We start from the raw sequence: 17,741 nt of genomic DNA on the forward strand, positions 1-17,741 counted from the left end.
TGGCTAAAACCTTCCAATTTGCCCTCGCCCTTCACCCAGCTCTCTGAACCCTGCCCTGTGGTTCCTGGGACCAGAGCTGTGCTCCCAGGCATTACCATCTCCAGCTCCTCCACCCGCAGCTGCTTGCGGCACTTCAGGGACACCCTGTGTTCCTTGACTTCCTGGAGAGTGTCGTTGCGCACGGTGGTGCTCAGGCAGATCACCACGTCCACCCTGCACGGAAAGAAGAGGCCTGAGCCAGGCTGGAGCCACACAGAAGCAGACGGTCGAGACCTGGGCTGGGGCAGGGGCCACACCAGCCCTCCAGGGCCCATGTACCCCTTTACCATGTTCTGAATGCCTTTCCTGTGAAGTCTCACTGTGTTTTCAGAGCGCTCAATGCAGCAATTTGACTGTACACGTCACAAACACTGGGCCCCAGCCCGAATGCCGACAACATGCCTGGCTGGTGGGGAGGCCACAGAGGGGACGTGTGTGCAAGGACAGTTTAACACTTGTTTTGTCAAATGCATGTGACCAGAGAGGAATGCTACTCCACTCTCAACTCTGGACAGTGTCTTTGCTACACTGTGAAAATACACTCTGAGAAGGACAGAAACCTAAGCAAAAATGGGAACCCGGTTTATCTGAGGGGGATATGCGTTCCAGAAGTTCACTTCTGCGAAGAGCAGCATAGGAGAATTTGGGAAGCCATGCTATCAAAACTCATCATTCTCCTCATTAGGACCTGGTTCCTAGATGAATACAGTGTTTGTTTCTTTACTACTCTCTCACTCAGTGAAGGCCTGTGTGGCTTCCCTGAGAGATGATGTAATGGGATGATACCCAAGGACATCAGCTAACTTCCTATTCACACTGCAACCTGCTCACTTAAGTACATAAACCTGTATCTGCTTCATCAGTTAGGCGGTCTGCACGGGGAAATGAAACAATGCTCCTTTAGGCCACAGTCTCCCCACTTTAGAACTACCGCCAGGCGTGGCTCTCAGCTGCCACAGAGAGGCTATGTCCAGGCAGCCCGGGGCCTAGCCGTAACACCAAGGGGTGTGTAGGAGGTCACCCTCCCAGACGGGGCTCGGCCTGAACACCAAAGAGGTGTGCAGGAGGTCACCCTCCCAGACGGGGCTCAGCTGTAACACCAAGGGGGTGTGCAGGAGGTCACCCTCCCAGACGGGGTCCAGCCACAACACCAAGGGGGTGGGCAGGGGGTCACCCTCCCACATGGTGGCCGGCTGCCTGACATCTTAGCTACTCATCCAGCAGCCAAGAGGGGCTGCAGCGAGGCAGAACGAATCAGTTAAAAGCTACATACTTCTTCTTTATGTTGGGGCAAAGCTTCAACACGTCCTCCTTGCAGGCCATTTTAAACTTGTAAGAGAACCGAAAATCCTTCATCTGCACCTGAACAAGAAGATGGAAAAGAAAATCAGCAGCTCTGTGACAAGGCCTCACCGGCAGTGCTGGGTGTAACTGTGCTCATATGCTGTCTGCAGCAGCCTGCCTCCCGGCTGGCACAACCCTGTCTCCCTCAGGCTCCCTGGCTTGCGGAGCTCCCTGCTGCACGCTCCTGGGTCTTCTGCTCCCAGGTACGCCAGCTTCCAGTCACACACGGGCAGGGCCTCTCCCCCGAGGTCTCCCTGTGGCGTGCTGCCTCACTTCCTTGACGCTTCCATTCAAACACACCTCCTTCTCAAGTCCCCTTTTCTCCATCACCCTGCAGGAAGTACGCTGCTTTATTTTTCTTCACAAACTCAGCTGAAACTATATACTTATATGTAAATGTGTTTTTGCTTTTCTCTCACCAGAACGCACCCAGGTCGCCGAGGGCAGCGTGTGTCTATTCTTCCCCATCTCCCAGTGCCCGCAGTCCAGAGGCCCTGAGAGCCACTCGAGGAAGCAGTCAGGGAGGCTAGTTCCCCAAGAAGAGGTCAGTTTTACAAAGATGACTAGATTTCATCCTCCTGGGAAGGAAGTGCTTGCTTTATTAGAAGTACTTCACTTAGGCCTGGGGTAACTACGAAGACTGTGGTTTAATCTTCTTATTCAAATACCAGACCTGGGTAGCATGATTTAAAAGAAAGGCTTAGATCCTAGTGTACTGATACCCATCTGAGCTGCTGCACTAAACAGGTATTTGGAAAAAATGACTTTTCACTGAAGAGGTGCTCTGATGTCCTGAAAGAGGAACAGGTTCAACAGCCTAATCAATGGAGACAAGGACATGCCGGGCACTACTGACCAGCTGGAAGTGGGTGACTCCGACGGCGCACTTCTCGTTCATATCCTTCTGGTGTTTGTTCTGAATCAGACACTCCATCAGGTCCCCAGAGTCTATCTGGTTATCTGCCACATCCTGGGGAAGGCAGTGCATACTTAACACTTCATTTGTAACCATTCCTGAACAAACCCCGTACCCCAGCCCATGAAAAAATGCAAACGAGACTGATTCTAGAGCCATTACAAATAAGGCGCATCAGAAATTATGTCCAAATAAGCCTGAGAAATGATGAAGGACCAATGTTCAGTGAGATAAAATTTACACAGCAAGTTGCCCTGCATGAAGCTCCAATAAAAACGTGTACTATGCAGTCCTTTTAACTCCTTTCCTTGTATGGAGCGGGCAGCAGGCTTGGGGATAACATCTAACATCGTCTCCTGGTTGTCAAGACTCCTATGGTTTCTGAGTATGTTTTATTCCCACAATTTAGGTAGTTCAGTGAGTCATAAAGTAATAGAATTCCCTCAACATCAGGTAGAAGGAGACAGCTGAAAGGGGAGAGCCACCCTACGGTTAGCAAATCTTGGTGGTATGTATTGAAGGCAACCCAGTCCTGCTAAGGGGGTTCCCCCTTTTCCTTTCCTTACAAAGGGCATCTTGGCAAGTGGTTCTAACCACCTCTCTGGTCGTCCACGAGGGGTCAGCAAACAGGGTTTCCCAGGATGGTGGACCCCTCCTGACTCCTCCTGATGTTGTTTACATTTTCAACTTTAACTTGTTAAAGTTGGTTATCACCCAGGAACAATGTGGGCATTGTAAGTCCAATACACGTGGGGGCCAAAGCCACAGTGAAATTGGTTCTAACCCATGTTCCTCCAGATGTCACTTACGTGGCAAAAGTTCTGAATGATGGGCTCACAGGCTCTCATCAGCAAGGCTTCTATTTGAATATCCTGTAGAAAATTAAAATATGAGTAATTCTGCTTTAGAAAGGGCCAGGGGTGGGGGAAGGAGCTGTTTCTTTCTCTGCGTCAGTGTCATCTGATGGGTAAATAATCCATTAAGTGCGTTTGGGAGCTTTCCCAGCATTTCAATGAGCGCCTCAGCATGAACAGAGATTCCATGCTCCTCCTCTAATGTTCCTTCATGGCACTGTGGAAGGCGACTTTTCCAGAGGCAGATTCCCCTTGCGCTTGAACAAGAGGGAAGGCAGGATGAAGAGCAGTGGGGAGAAAAAAAAAATTTACAAATAATACTAGAGTATGTAAAGCCTTTGGAGTTTCTCCCCAGAGCCAAGTAGTTCAAAATGAAAACAGGAGTGACTGACATCTATCACCCCGTCATCAGACCAGACGACAAACCGCTGCCTCCAGGGAACACATGCTAACCGCCTTCAAGGGAACTAACTGCTGTGCAGCACCAGCTGCTGAAATAACATTGTCCTTTAAAGAGCTGCACACCCTAGAATGTCCTCATTAGCCCACAAGGACGATAGGAATGAGAAAGGAGCTGACAGGAGATAAAAGAAGGCAGCACACTTTTGAAAAATAGAAGTGAAAAAAAAAAAAAATCCCGAGAAATATAATTTTATATATTGCCCATTTTGACAACTTAAATAGTTCTAAAAGGTTAATGGTAAACAAAACAGCAACTCCCCGTTTCCCTGATGTCTGGCCCTACAAAACAACTTAAGCATTTTTAAATGCCTCCCCTTCAATGATAATCTCTGTATTTTCAAATAGTATGCCTATGCTTAGAAGGTTTTTAAAATCTCACTTTTTATATTTTAGTGGGTTTCAGGATGGAACAAAGAAAAACACATGTAATCAATCTTCCATGTTTAACTGCAAATCCCAGGCGTTTATTTCAGTGAACACACATTACCAAATGATCTAACTGAAAGAGCTAAAGGATGACATAATAGGAGTGCTTGGGCTATCCTTGAATGTGACTAATACTGGTCTAGTCACTATGTTAATTCTGATTTATGAAGCAGATCAAAGGGCCAAATGCTGGAGAAACGAGGAAAGGGGTTCAGGAAGCACCACAATACTCTTCTTGATAAAGCAAGCAGGCAATCTGACAAGGTTGCTTTTGTTCTACAGAGAAGCTGCTCTCTCAAGAGTCTAGAAACAGCGGAACTAAGAAGGAAAGAAAGGCTGCTGACAGGGCACTTTTCTTCCACAAGTTGCAAACTGCTTACCTCGGACTCTAACTCAGTGAGGTTGCCAACTATATCTCTGCACTCCACAGCTAAGTCATCGAGATGATCCTGGAGGCATTCAAGCTCCTGCAAATAAAAAGGCAATCTCTTAGCATTTGTTAATTATATCAACGATCAAGGGGAGATGAGACACCAGTGTCCACTTTCTTTTCAGAGGTCTTTTCTTTTTAAAATGAATTCACTGAACAAAATGCTAAAGCTTTATTTGATTCCCCAAATTGGGATTGTTGAAAAGACAATGAATGATTTGATGTATCAGGGTGGTTTGACAAAGGGGTACAGCAACCATGCAAATCCTTCAGAAAGCCAAACTGGTAAGTCCACAGAGAGTCAACGTTTGGGTGTTCTCAGAGTCTGAAGACCTTACAGGCCTTCATTCCATTCCGTCAACACCCTGCTAATCTGTACTTTCATGATAATCACTGGACAAAATATTCAGTGAAAGAGACGGCATATTTTAAGACTCCTCATGGGCAAAGCAGGCTGGGGACACAGGGTCTAAAACACAGTAGAGAATGAATAGGTCCTGCAAATCAAACCTGGGATTCTAACCCTTGCCCGAATAAAAGGATCCTCTGAGGGTACCTGCACAACAGGTGAGCACACTAGAGCTTGAGTAACTAAAAGCTATCTTACCTGGGAACTGAGCTGGAGCTACCTTGTAACATCAGTCTATTATTAAACCTAGAAGTTTTAAGTTTTACATTTAGCTTACTTTCCAAAAGCACATGAACAGCTATTTCTCAGCAAAAGGCTTTGTTAAAGGATCAAGTTTAACTTCCTGACTATTCTGCAAGAAGCTGTTTTGGAATCAGAATGGAAGGGGAGGAGAAGGACTGCAGGAATTATACAAGAGTCAAAAAGGGAGTGGAGGGGTGGGGGGACCCTAAAGGAAAATGCATAAAACTTCTGGGAATAGATAAATGGCTAGGGGGAAAATTCCATTTGTGAACTCATTTCCTAAGTTTAGCTCCACAGTGATGGGCTGTCATGTGATACAGCTTTCTCACCGTTACTTTATAGAGGGTATGAAAGGAAACTGTTTCGTGGGATTCCATATGGCCATATCCCTTGTTTCATTAGACAGAGGCAGTAGAAAGCTAAATTATATGCCATTTTCTAACAATAAACTCGACAGAACTACAGTAGGCCCAGGAAACAGACAGCCAAAAATGATATTCCCAGGCCAAGAGATCTGAGTAGGCATTATGTTGCTTTTAAAAAATGTCCAATTGCTGCATATGTGACTTTTTACTAGTTTAACCCCAGGGGGTGTTTTGGAGTGGCACAAATGGAACTGTTCATGCCTCATTCTAGTATTAATGGGGCTTTAAACTAGCAGCCGCTCCTCATTGCTTGGTTCCTTCACCTAGAGATAAAGATAAGCCATCTTCCCACTTAATTTGCTGGGATGCAGTAACATATCTTACATATCTCTTTTTTTTTTTTTTTAAACTAGGCACAAAATCCCAACAAGCCGCTTATAGCACGTACCTGATTCTTGGGACTAGTCCTTTTCTACTGTTTCCTGAAGAGGTTACAAGTGCCTGGCTAGGGCTATGAGCTCTGAGCAAGAAAGTCAATACACTTCATTTTTCTGAACATCAATTCTATCAATTACTAAGTGGAAAATATAATTCCATTCCTACTTCTCTTTTAGATCTGTGGTAGGGCAAGCACATACACTATTCATGCATATCAGTGTACATATCTGTACCCTGCCTTCCCTCAAAAGGACTTAACGTACCTTATAAAAGAAAAAAAAAAGCAAGATAAAATAAATTAAAAATGAGTAAAAAAAAAAAAAAAGGAAACTTTAAGGAAAGTGGAACGAAGCCAGTAGCAAGTCAGTACACAAAATGCCTACAACAAAATCTTATACACTTGCTAAAGGCAGGCTACATCTTTGGCTCGAGGCTTTTCAAGAGGCAATACAAGGAGAGAAAACAATCAGTTATAAAATGTAATAACCGTAACATTAAACCAAACTAGCTGCTTAGGAGAAGTACAATTACAGAGACCAAAGGGAACATTTTCCTCAGGATTTCTTAGAGAGAGAACAATGAATAATATAACAAATCCCTCTGTGAAGTCGGTGGAGATGGATTTCACAGTGTCGGTAGCCCACATAAACGCTCGTCGTGACCAACATTACTGTTGTCGCCACAGGATAAGCAGGTAGCTTTGCCACCTACCTGTCCGGTCTCTGTTTTCTCACTGCACCATTTCCCCAGATCGATCAGGCACTTGTCTTGGAGGGCGGGATCCAACTTAACATCCATGGCACGCTGGTGGAGGATCCTCTGGACTTCAGCTCGGCATTCCCGTGAGAGCTATATGAGAAATAAGAAGCAAAATACTAACCAAATGACACGAGATATACAAAATCTATCATCAGAAAACTGATATATCTTTACAATTATTTGAACCAAACTTTGTATCTCATCTCTTCCAGAAGAAAAATTAAATGTTCTAGGAGGCTTCTGAACACCTTTACCTCTTGGAATGTGATAATACATTCAGCATTTTCTAAAGTATCGTACGAAACACTATCCTTTTCTCAGAGGATCCTGATAAAAGTGAGTTAGGACCAAATCGCTACACTGTACACATGAAACTAATATAATATTGTAAGCCAAATGTCAATTAAAATGTGAACTGGATTTGTCTGGATAAGGTAGAGAGTTTTTTTGTTTAGCTAAACCAGTGTGCCATGACCCTGTGAATGCAGAGTAGAATGCTGGTCCTGATTTAAGAGAGAATAAACAGTATGGGACTGGCAGGCAGCAAATGCTGCCAAGCATACACAAATTTCCCAGCAAGAGGCAGCACTCAGGGCAGAGGAGTACCAAGAGCAGAGGAAGAGGCTGCCGCTCCCCTAGTGCACTGGGGGGAGGCCTCATCAATGCAGGCATTACGGGTCCTTCCGCCAAGAGCAGACGCCTAACAGCCCTTTATGTCTTGGCTAAGAGCTTCTAATGGGTCTTTAAAGCTACATAAAGTTAGGGTAGCAAAATCTGTCTACTTGTCTTTAGATTAGGTAACATAAAGAAAAACTGGAAATGTCCTCTCATTTTGTTAAAAACATAAAATCAGATGGGAAGAAGCTGGTAGAACAACTCTATGTACAGTTACTGAATGAAGAACCTTCAAGTAATGAAGTAACCCTCTTCTCCAGATACACTAACAGCTGTCTTAGGATGAACAAGAATCTCAACAGTGCGTAGCAAACAAATTAAACAAACGACCAGCAGGAAGAAATGAAGTCAGTATCGAGTGCATACCCTCCTGCCCTGCTCCTCAGTGCGGTAGGCATGGCGGTATAAGCAGGAGAACACAGCTCCGGGAGGCATAAGTTCACTGGTTTCATTCCAACCGTGAGTGTGGCAAAGACGCGATGCATCTCCCTGGCATTTGCGGTACAAGACAGGGTCCAGCCTGTAAGGTTAAGAGTTAAGAGACAATTACTCTTTCTATGCCTTTCCTCCTAATGACATGCTAAGGGGTTTTGCAAAGTGCTTGTCTGTGTACCGGTCGAGAATCACTTCTAGGGTAATGGAGACAGCAGGTAAGCACAAGTATATTTCTGAATTCTGTTCTTCAAGAACACACAGTAGTCAATCTGGAGAAGTTTAACCCTTAAAACAGAAGATTTAAGTTCTACCTCAAAGATGGTATCCTGCAGTGTAAAGCACACATTACAATAACGGACTCGGCATTAACCTGCCCTGGTTGAAATGAGACAAGGGTTGTAGCTATCACCAGGCAATTTGCAGCTTTTCCTTCCATTTTTTTCCAAGTGTGAGTATAATTCAATCCTACTTGCTATACTAGATTCATTAAGATTAGAAAAGGACAAGATAAATAATCTACTCAAGTTCCTCTCTAGTAGTTTCCTACGCAAGGTAAGGCAGTTACATTTTTAGTTTACCTGCACATGCTTATCAATTTAAAAAACTTTTTTAACAGTTAATTCTGACTCTGGAGACAGTGAGTTAGGTGATGAGCCGGCTGCATCTCCAAATCAAACCAATGGATATTTCATTCTGTCTACATGATAATGTCAAATTTGAGGGAGGGCTACTTAATGGGAGGAAAAAGGCTAATATTTAATAAGCAGCTTTAAAGGTTGTGAAGCATGGGGTGGGAGGTGGGAGGGAGGTTCAAGAGGGACGGGACATACATACACCTATGGCTGATTCACACTGATATATGGCAGAAACCAACACAATATTGTAAAGTAATTATCCTCCCATTAAAAATATAAAGATTGTGAAGCATCTTTTGATCATGGATGAAGGAATCACAGAAGAGAAAAACCAAAAGACATTAGAAACCAAAACCCAAAGACATAATTTTTTAAGGTAATAGACTCAGTAAGCTCTTCGCTATTTCAATTTAGTATGAAACTGAAATAGCAGTTTCATACTTACTCAGACAGCATGAGTAAGCATGGGGAAATTCCCACCCCACTTTCTGAAGTCCTTTCAGGAGCTAACTTGAGGAAACAAAAACACAGAGTCTTCAAATAATCTCTGTTGACTGCAGCCAACACAACAGTTATTCTGACCATGACAGAGAGTCTTCTAGTTCATTGACCTCCCTCCCCCCTTTTCTGGTTAACAGGATGAGAAGAGAATCAAGTTGTCATTTACTGATAAGAGCTTCTTAAGATAGAATAAATTTAATAACTTTGAATTAGTCACAGAAATAAAGTGAAATCCCATACCCAAGACAAATCAATAAACATTAAAAATCACTATTCTCTTCTTAGAGACGTATTTGAAGATGCTCCTGCTGCCCCATAGGTGCCCAATTTCTTTCCAGATGGGTCTGTGATATCAGAAACACCTGACCCTGACTGCCAATGTAGTAATTAATGGGGACACGGGGACAGACCTGTAGGGGCGGCCTCTGCCTTTAGGTACTGTTCTGAAAGCAAGAAAGAGGTTTTTCTGGAGATCAGAGTGTCAGCTATCTCACAACTTAACAAAAACAAATTACTAGTGATTATTTTTTTTTTAAATGTGAAGGATAGTGACTATCCAGGAGAACAGGCAGAGGCTTAGACTTATTATGGCTTCAGAATACTCACTTCCAATCTCGGGAGATGAAATACTGCAGCTCTAAGAGACGGTGTTCACAATCTTCCACCATTTTCTCTGTGTATAAATGTTCCATCAGGCATGAGAGGATCCTGGGCAGAAAACAGGGGTGAAATTGTAACGAGGGACAGTTCTGGCTCAGAACTCTCACACCAGTACTTCCTTGTCTGCAGAAAAAGCCATTCAGCTATTTTCCTAGGCAATCAGGAACTTACTTGCCCAAGAATCACTCAAATGAACTCAACCTAACCGTGACTCTGCCTTGTATCAACTTCAGAGCCACTTAGCACTGAGGACTCGGCTTATACAAGATCTGTGCACAGCTGCTTTATAATTCGCTGTTTATTATGAGAAACTTCCAACCATACAAGAGTAGAGAATCTAATATCCATCTTCCCCTCCCATAGCTTTATCAATCTATGGCCAAGTTTGTTTTAACCTTATACCCCCTTAGATGATATTTTGAAGTAAATCCCAGATACCCTACCATTTCATTTGTAAATACTTCAGCATGTTTCTCTATAATATGAAAACACAATACCTTTATCCATCAAAGAAATTAATTTAAAAATCCTTAATATAATGAAATATCCTGTCAGCTTTCAAATTTTTCCAATTGTCTCATGCCTTTTCACATGTCTGTTCAAATCAGGACCTAGAAAAGGTCTACATCCTGCATTTAATTGATAGTATCTTAAATCTATTTTATCTGTAGGTGTTCCCTCCTCCCCCCTCCCCCACCTCCTTGACAGTTGTTTTCCTATTGGTAAATAGTCAGTCTTAACAGGGTTTGTCTACTTCCTCCAACCTCTTTCCTTAAGGAGGAAGACCTTTCTCTAACCTCTTACCCCAGCATGAACAGCTGGAGGGTATGCATAGCAGAAGAGAAACGTGGACTGCATTTGTTTTACACAGTTGGGTACTGCTGGCTGCAGGCTATAAAGATTTTTGCAGAATGGGAAACCTGTTCTTTCTTGCAACCTGGTCTTAAGAGCTATTTGCATATCATATGGAATAAAATCAATACGTGAGACTCCAGTGATTTATCATAGCATTTTACAGCTTTCCTAGATCTTGGATATAACTTCAGAGTTCACTGTGTACACAATGAACCCTTCCAACCACCACATTTTGTGTTTTATTTCAAGTATAATTAATTACTCTCTAATAATTGTCAAGAATCCAACATATATGAGTCAATATACAAAGGGAATGGAAAGTATACAGCCAAACAAAGCATGTATCATTTTATCCTGAGAGTTTCTCTTTTATTTGGCCATTAAGTAGAATGATTCAGTGACCTAATGTCTAAGACTGTGCCTTCTCAGTCACTGTCAACAGACATCATGACAAAGCCAGGACTAGGTTCTCTACCTCACAGATGAGGCAGAGCCCAGGTCTCAATCCCAACACTAGTCTTAACAAAAGCTGGTATGTGTTCCTGTTTAATGAAATTTCAGTTGTTGAACCATCCGAGTCATTTATGGATACGTTCCCCATGTTGCGCTGCCAGATACAATATGTGGATAAATACCACAAACAAGATAACCTACATTGGGTCTCCGGATCTTATGTGTTTGCAGGCTGTCTGTATTACAGATTCACAAGCTTCATTCAAAGCTCTATCAATGCGGTAATCTGCACCAGGGTCAGTCTCCTGAATCAGTGTTTGAAGCTGGATTGAAAAAAAAAGAAGGAAGAAAGAAAGTCACTTACCATCTAGGGTGAGCAGTGCTGTATCTTTAATTAGTTCTGAGTACGGTATATCACCATGCACTCTTAACATAGTACTACGATCGTCACTGGCCAAGCTCAACAGCTCTGGTCAAATATGTTGCAACTGGTTCCTCTACTTTGCAGGATTATAACTCATGGTAGGGATAGCTTGCCTACCTGTATGAACCATCCCTGGATATTTGCAGAACAAAAGAACTTTACAATATAAAAGCTGCCTCTTTCCTCACATCTGTTAATCAAATTATTATAAATTTGATATTCAGTGCCAAGCCAGAGCTGAGTGGAGAAGAGTCAACAGAAGATATTTCCAGTAAGAGATCTGATTTGGTCTTAAAAATCTAGAATTTGAATTTTGCTGCAAAGACACTGGCATAAAACAAGTATACTCTGGTTCATTCATTAAAAGGAGATGTGAGATTTCAGTTGTAAGAAATATCAATGATAGAAAATAAGAATATAATATTACTTATAATTTCCTATTTTTTTTCAACTTTTTAATATACCCAAGAGATAAACCAGAGCTTGTCTATCACAGTATACAGAAAAATACTTGTCATTATGCAGCTGAAGATGAGAATATATTCTTTAACATTTACTTCTGCTTCCAACCTTTGTCATAAAATAAAGTGAAAGCATGAGAAGATGTGCCTCAGATTCTTTTTTTCCCTGTCTTTGAGGAGAAAGCAGTTGGGGCACGGAAGAAAAAGCTCTAAATTAAGGATGAGAAAACCTGCGTTCTATTAATAGTCTGGCACTGGCAGATATTAGCTCTGAGAACAAAGGCAAGTTGATTAACCTCTAAGTTTCAGATTTTTTAACTGTGGCGGATTATAACAAAGAATAATATATAGAAGGTTGTGTAAGCTGCAAAGCTTTTCAACAGATTAAAAATAATCATTATTACTACAGATGGGCAGCAGATGGTGTTTTGGGGTGGAAATCTTAAATTACACAAAGCAAATTTGAAAACTACAATCCTTCTGCTTGGGGTTCCCTTTGTTCCAAGTTAAAGAATTGGAGACCTTTTTGTGTCATGGATTTAGCCTCTGCAGGAGCCTTCTCTGAGCCTCATCCATTTTACCTACACGCTTACAGAGGTTCATACAAAAGCACTGACCCCATCACATATCTGATCAGAGAACAAAGATCAAAAGAAAATGAAAAAAGAAAAATCCCAAATCTGTCTATTCTCAAAGAAGTCAACAAACAAGATGAGAGAAATAGGAAAAATTTCCAGTTTCCTGGGATGGAAGTTATTTATACCAATTCTCTGTGGCAATTTGAAGAAGCTACAAAATGCAGTGGTTAGTCAGTAGGAAGATTATTACTACTGTCAAATGACTACCAATTTTATTTATGATGTTTGCTGATGAAGACCAAAATATTTACATCTTTTTTTGAGAGATTGTTATTAAGCATCATGCAAGTCTGAAAGTTTCTCTAAGAACTGTATCAGTTAAATATCCCTGACTGACAGGCCAACTCTGAGCATTCTCCGTGCATGCACCAGACTGCAGGTTCTAAAAGACGACAGCAAACGCCCAACAGAACAGGAGGCTAACAGCTCGAGGGACCACCACACCAGAAGCCAGGGACAGCAGTGTGGGACGTTAACCAAGGGCGTGAATGGTTACGTGATTATACACCCCCCCCGACTGCTTAGAAAGACCCGAGAAAACACTTCCAAAAAATGATTAGTCTAGAGGACAAACAGCAGTCTCTTCGGTCTAGGAGAGACTGGGCCCAGATTTGTTCAGTCATAGCTGAAAAGAATTTAAGTTCATGTTCACAGGGTATTTGGAAGAGTATATACTCATTAATAATTATTCTGAAGCTTCACAGTTTGTTAACAGATCACTAAATCAAAGCCACCAAGGAGAAAACAAAGAAAATTAATGGTCAACAACAGACAAGTGTGGAAGTCTATTGTATCAAGGACGGAAACCTTGAGAAACAAATAACTGCAGAACATTCCTCCATCTGACTGAGGATAGATAATGAAGTAGACAACTAAGAACATTTTCTCCCTCTAGATCATCTATCTTCAGTTTTTGCCTAGTTCTTAATACCTAAAGTTCACTGTGATGACCCAGATAATCCAGATAAATAAGCTCAGGAAGAGGAGGTTCCTCAGCAGATAAAATGTTTTAACAGCAAAAATGGCAGGAGAAAATGGGTCCTTACCGCCTGCTGGCAGTTCATTCCAAGGTTCCCCTTCTCCCCCCGCACCACCTTCATCAGACAGTGCAGGGTCCGCCCTTTCCGATGCAGCCCCGAGCAGTGGTGCTCGATCTCCCCTCGGCAGCTCAGGATGATCTCAGGGCTCAGAGAGAAGTCTTCCATCAACATGCGGCGGTAGTCCAGCATCTCCCCCTGGCACTCGCTGCTCACCTGCCGCCCTGTGCGGAGGCAAGGCACAGTGCCGCAGGGCATCAGGGTCAGATGCTGCTACACATGGGAAGTACAAGTCCATCCCTCGACTACAACATAGGACTGAAAAGCTGAGAATTCAGCAAAAGCTTCATCAGCGTAAAACTCCAAAGACTAGGGTTTACCTTGTCAGTGTTCAGTCTTACACAGATTTATACTACTGAACTAATAATGCATGTGTTTTGCCAACAGAAGTCTTATCAATATAAGATAACTACCAGAGTGAAAATGAAAGCCAGGAAAATCCCTGGCTTACAGCCTCTAAGCTTGTGGAAAAAACTTCAGATACTCGCTATGGCTCTGCAACTCTTCCTTGAGCTGTCAATGCCATCTGCGAAAACTTATTAAAAAAACAACAACAACTTTACTGAGGTATGCTGCCATGCTGTGCTCAGTCATGTCTGACTCTGCAGCCCCACAGACTGTAGTCCACCAGGCTCCTTTGTCTATGGAATTCTCCAGGCAAGAACACTGGAGTGGGTTGCCATTTCCTTCTCCAGGGGATCTTCCTGACCCAAGGATCAAATCTGCATCTCTTGCATCTCCTGCACTGTAGGTGAATTCTTTACCACCAAGGTATAAATGACATACAACAAACTACACTTTTAAAACATGTAACTGGATAAGTCTGACATACCAATGGAACCACCACCATAATCAAGATACTGAACATATATCCATCAACTCCAAAAGCTTCCTCACGTTCCTTTAGAATTCCTCCCTTTCCTCTCTACCACTTACCTCATGCCCAGTCAACCACTGCTTTGCTTTCTATGACTACAGATTAGTTTACCAGTTTGCAGTTTTTAGAAGTTCATGTAAATAAGGTTCATATAAATGGAATTATATGCTATGAACTCCTTTTTGGGGTCTGACTTCAGACTTTTTGAGATTCAACCATGAATCAGTAGTGTGTTCCTTTTTACTGCCAAGTACTATTATCCTGTTATGTGGTTATACTACAATTTGTTTAAAATCCCTTAAGCCATTTATGGACATTTGGGTTATTTCCAGTGTTGGGCTATTACAAATAAACTGTTATGAGCATTCGTGCACAGGAGTTTATATGGACATGTGCTTTCCCATCTCTTGGGTAAATATCTAGGAGTTACACAGCTGGGTCATAAGGTAGATGTATACAGAGCTTTTTAAGCAACTGGCAAACTACTTTCCAAAGTGGCTGTGCCATTTAAATTCCTATCAGCAGTGTAGTTCCAGTTCTTTTACATCCTTGCCAACACTCAATATGGTCAGACTTTTTAGTATTAACAAGATTACTGGAGTGGGTAGCCAGTCCCTTCTCCAGGGGAATCTTCCTGACCCAGGGATCGATCCTGAGTCTCCTGCATTGCAGGTGGATTCTTCACCGTCTGAGCCACCAGGGACTCCCAACAATGTATATAACTTCTGTGAATTATCTGTTCATATCCTATGGCCGTGTACTTGTTGAGTCTTTTTGTGTTTCCTGTTAATTTGCAGTTTAAGAAGATTATCTATTTTTTTTTAATGCCAAATTAGATGTTATACTGTTTTATGATATGCCTTTAATAGTCAACAATCTCCACCTTTACATTTCAGGGCAATTTCATCAAATCAGATCAGATCAGTAACTCAGTCGTGTCTGACTCTTTGTGACCCCATGAATTGTAGCACACCAGGCCTCCCTGTCCATCACCAACCCCTGGAGTTCGCTGAGACTCATGTCCATCGAGTCAGTGATGCCATCCAGCCATCTCATTCTCTGTTGTCCCCTTCTCCTCTTGCCCCCGATCCCTCCCAGAATCAGAGTCTTTTCCAACCAGTCAACTCTTCGCATGAGGTGGCCAAAGTACTGGAGTTCCAGCTTTAGCATCATTCCTTCCAAAGAAATCCCAGGGCTGATCTCCTTCTCTCAAGAGTCTTCTCCAACACCACAGTTCAAAAGCATCAATTCTTCGGCACTCAGCCTTCTTCACAGTCCAACTCTCACATCCATACATGACCACAGGAAAAACCATAGCCTTGACTAGACGAACCTTTGTTGGCAAAGTAATGTCTCTGCTTTTCAATATGCTATCTAGGTTGGTCATAACTTTCCTTCCAAGGAGTAAGCATCTTTTAATTTCATGGCTGCAGTCACCATCTGCAGTGATTTTGGAGCCCCCCAAAATAAAGTCTGACACTGTTTTCACTGTTTCCCCATCTATTTCCCATGAAATGGTGGGGCCGGATGCCATGATCTTCGTTTTCTGAATGTTGAGCTTGAAGCCAACTTTTTCACTCTCCACTTTCACTTTCATCAAGAGGCTTTTGAGTTCCTCTTCACTTTCTGCCATAAGGGTGGTGTCATCTGCATATCTGAGGTTACTGATATTTCTCCCGGCAATCTTGATTCCAGCTTGTGTTTCTTCCAGCCCAGCGTTTCTCATGATGTACTCTGCATAGAAGTTAAATAAACAGGGTGACAATATACAGCCTTGACGAACTCCTTTTCCTATTTGGAACCAGTCTGTTGTTCCATGTCCAGTTCTAACTGTTGCTTCCTGACCTGCATACAAATTTCTCAAGAGGCAGATCAGGTGGTCTGGGATTCCCATCTCTTTCAGAATTTTCCACAGTTTATTGTGATCCACACAGTCAAAGGCTTTGGCATAGTCAATAAAGCAGAAATAGATGTTTTTCTGGAACTCTCTTGCTTTTTCTATGATCCAGCGAATGTTGGCAATTTGATCTCTGGTTCCTCTGCCTTTTCTAAAACCAGCTTGAACATCAGGAAGTTCACGGTTCACATATTGCTGAAGCCTGGCTTGGAGTATTTTGAGCATGACTTTACTAGCGTGTGAGATGAGTGCAATTGTGCGGTAGTTTGAGCATTTTTTGGCATTGCCTTTCTTTGGGATTGGAATGAAAACTGACCTTTTCCAGTCCTGTGGCCACTGCTGAGGTTTCAAATTTGCTGGCCTATTGAGTGCAGCACTTTCACAGCATCATCTTTCAGGATTTGGAATAGTTCAACTGGAATGCCATCACCTCCACTAGCTTTGTTCATAGTGATGCTTTCTAAGGCCCACTTGACTTCACATTCCAGGATGTCTGGCTCTAGGTGAGTGATCCCACCATCGTGATTATCTGGGTCGTGAAGATCTTTTTTGTACAGTTCTTCTGTGTATTCTTGCCATCGCTTCTTAATATCTTCTGTTTCTGTTAGGTCCATACCATTTCTGTCCTTTATCGAGCTCATCTTTGCATGAAATGTTCCTTTGGTATCTCTGATTTTCTTGAAGAGATCCCTAGTCTTTCCCATTCTGTTGTTTTCCTCTATTTCTTTGCATTGATTGCTGAGGAAGGCTTTCTTATCTCTTCTTGCTATTCTTTGGAACTCTGCATTCAGATGTTTATATCTTTCCTTTTCTCCTTTGCTTTTCACTTCTCTTCTTTTCACAGCTATTTGTAAGGCCTCCCCAGACAGCCATTTTGTCTTTTTGCATTTCTTTTCTATGGGAATGGTCTTGATCCCTGTCTCCTGTACAATGTCACGAACCTCATTCCATAGTTCATCAGGCAATCTATCTATCAGATCTAGGCCCTTAAATCTATTTCTCACTTCCACTGTATAATCATAAGGGATTTGATTTAGGTCATACATGAATGGTCTAGTGGTTTTCCCTACTTTCTTCAATTTAAGTCTGAATTTGGCAATAAAGAGTTCATGGTCTGAGCCACAGTCAGCTCCTGGTCTTGTTTTTGCTGACTGTATAGAGCTTCTCCATCTTTGGCTGCAAAGAATATAATCAATCTGATTTCGGTGTTGACCATCTGGTGATGTCCATGTATAGAGTCTTCTAGATGTTATACTGTTTTATGATATGCCTTTAATAGTCAACAATCTCCACCTTTACATTTCAGAAAAATTTTATCAAATACCCAGACCATAATCAAAATTCTCCAAACTGCCTTCAAAATGTCCTTTGTTTGGTAGTCAGTCCAAGACCATGCACTCTCTCTGGTTGCTATTCTACTGGCTTTTAAGAGATTTTAACTACTCAGA

The 17,741-nt window shown here is 42.3% G+C and overlaps 1 protein-coding gene across 1 annotated transcript in view; it reads right to left on the minus strand.

Annotated features, from left to right (window-relative positions):
- The window catches only part of GLG1 (golgi glycoprotein 1), a 51,034-nt gene that overhangs the window by 15,804 nt on the left and 17,489 nt on the right, over nucleotides 1–17,741 (minus strand). The window contains exons 8-17 of the mRNA XM_010850852.1: nucleotides 13,469–13,683; nucleotides 11,101–11,222; nucleotides 9,538–9,639; nucleotides 7,727–7,880; nucleotides 6,638–6,775; nucleotides 4,422–4,508; nucleotides 3,109–3,171; nucleotides 2,240–2,353; nucleotides 1,313–1,401; nucleotides 96–213 (exon numbers count right to left, since the gene is read on the minus strand). Of these exons, the coding sequence (XP_010849154.1) occupies nucleotides 96–213; nucleotides 1,313–1,401; nucleotides 2,240–2,353; nucleotides 3,109–3,171; nucleotides 4,422–4,508; nucleotides 6,638–6,775; nucleotides 7,727–7,880; nucleotides 9,538–9,639; nucleotides 11,101–11,222; nucleotides 13,469–13,683 (1,202 nt within the window). The remainder of the gene's footprint in view (nucleotides 1–95; nucleotides 214–1,312; nucleotides 1,402–2,239; nucleotides 2,354–3,108; nucleotides 3,172–4,421; nucleotides 4,509–6,637; nucleotides 6,776–7,726; nucleotides 7,881–9,537; nucleotides 9,640–11,100; nucleotides 11,223–13,468; nucleotides 13,684–17,741) is intronic.

Source organism: Bison bison, unplaced genomic scaffold (assembly GCF_000754665.1).
Source record: "Bison bison bison isolate TAMUID 2011002044 unplaced genomic scaffold, Bison_UMD1.0 scf7180017864295, whole genome shotgun sequence".
Classification (NCBI taxonomy): Eukaryota; Metazoa; Chordata; class Mammalia; order Artiodactyla; family Bovidae; genus Bison; species Bison bison.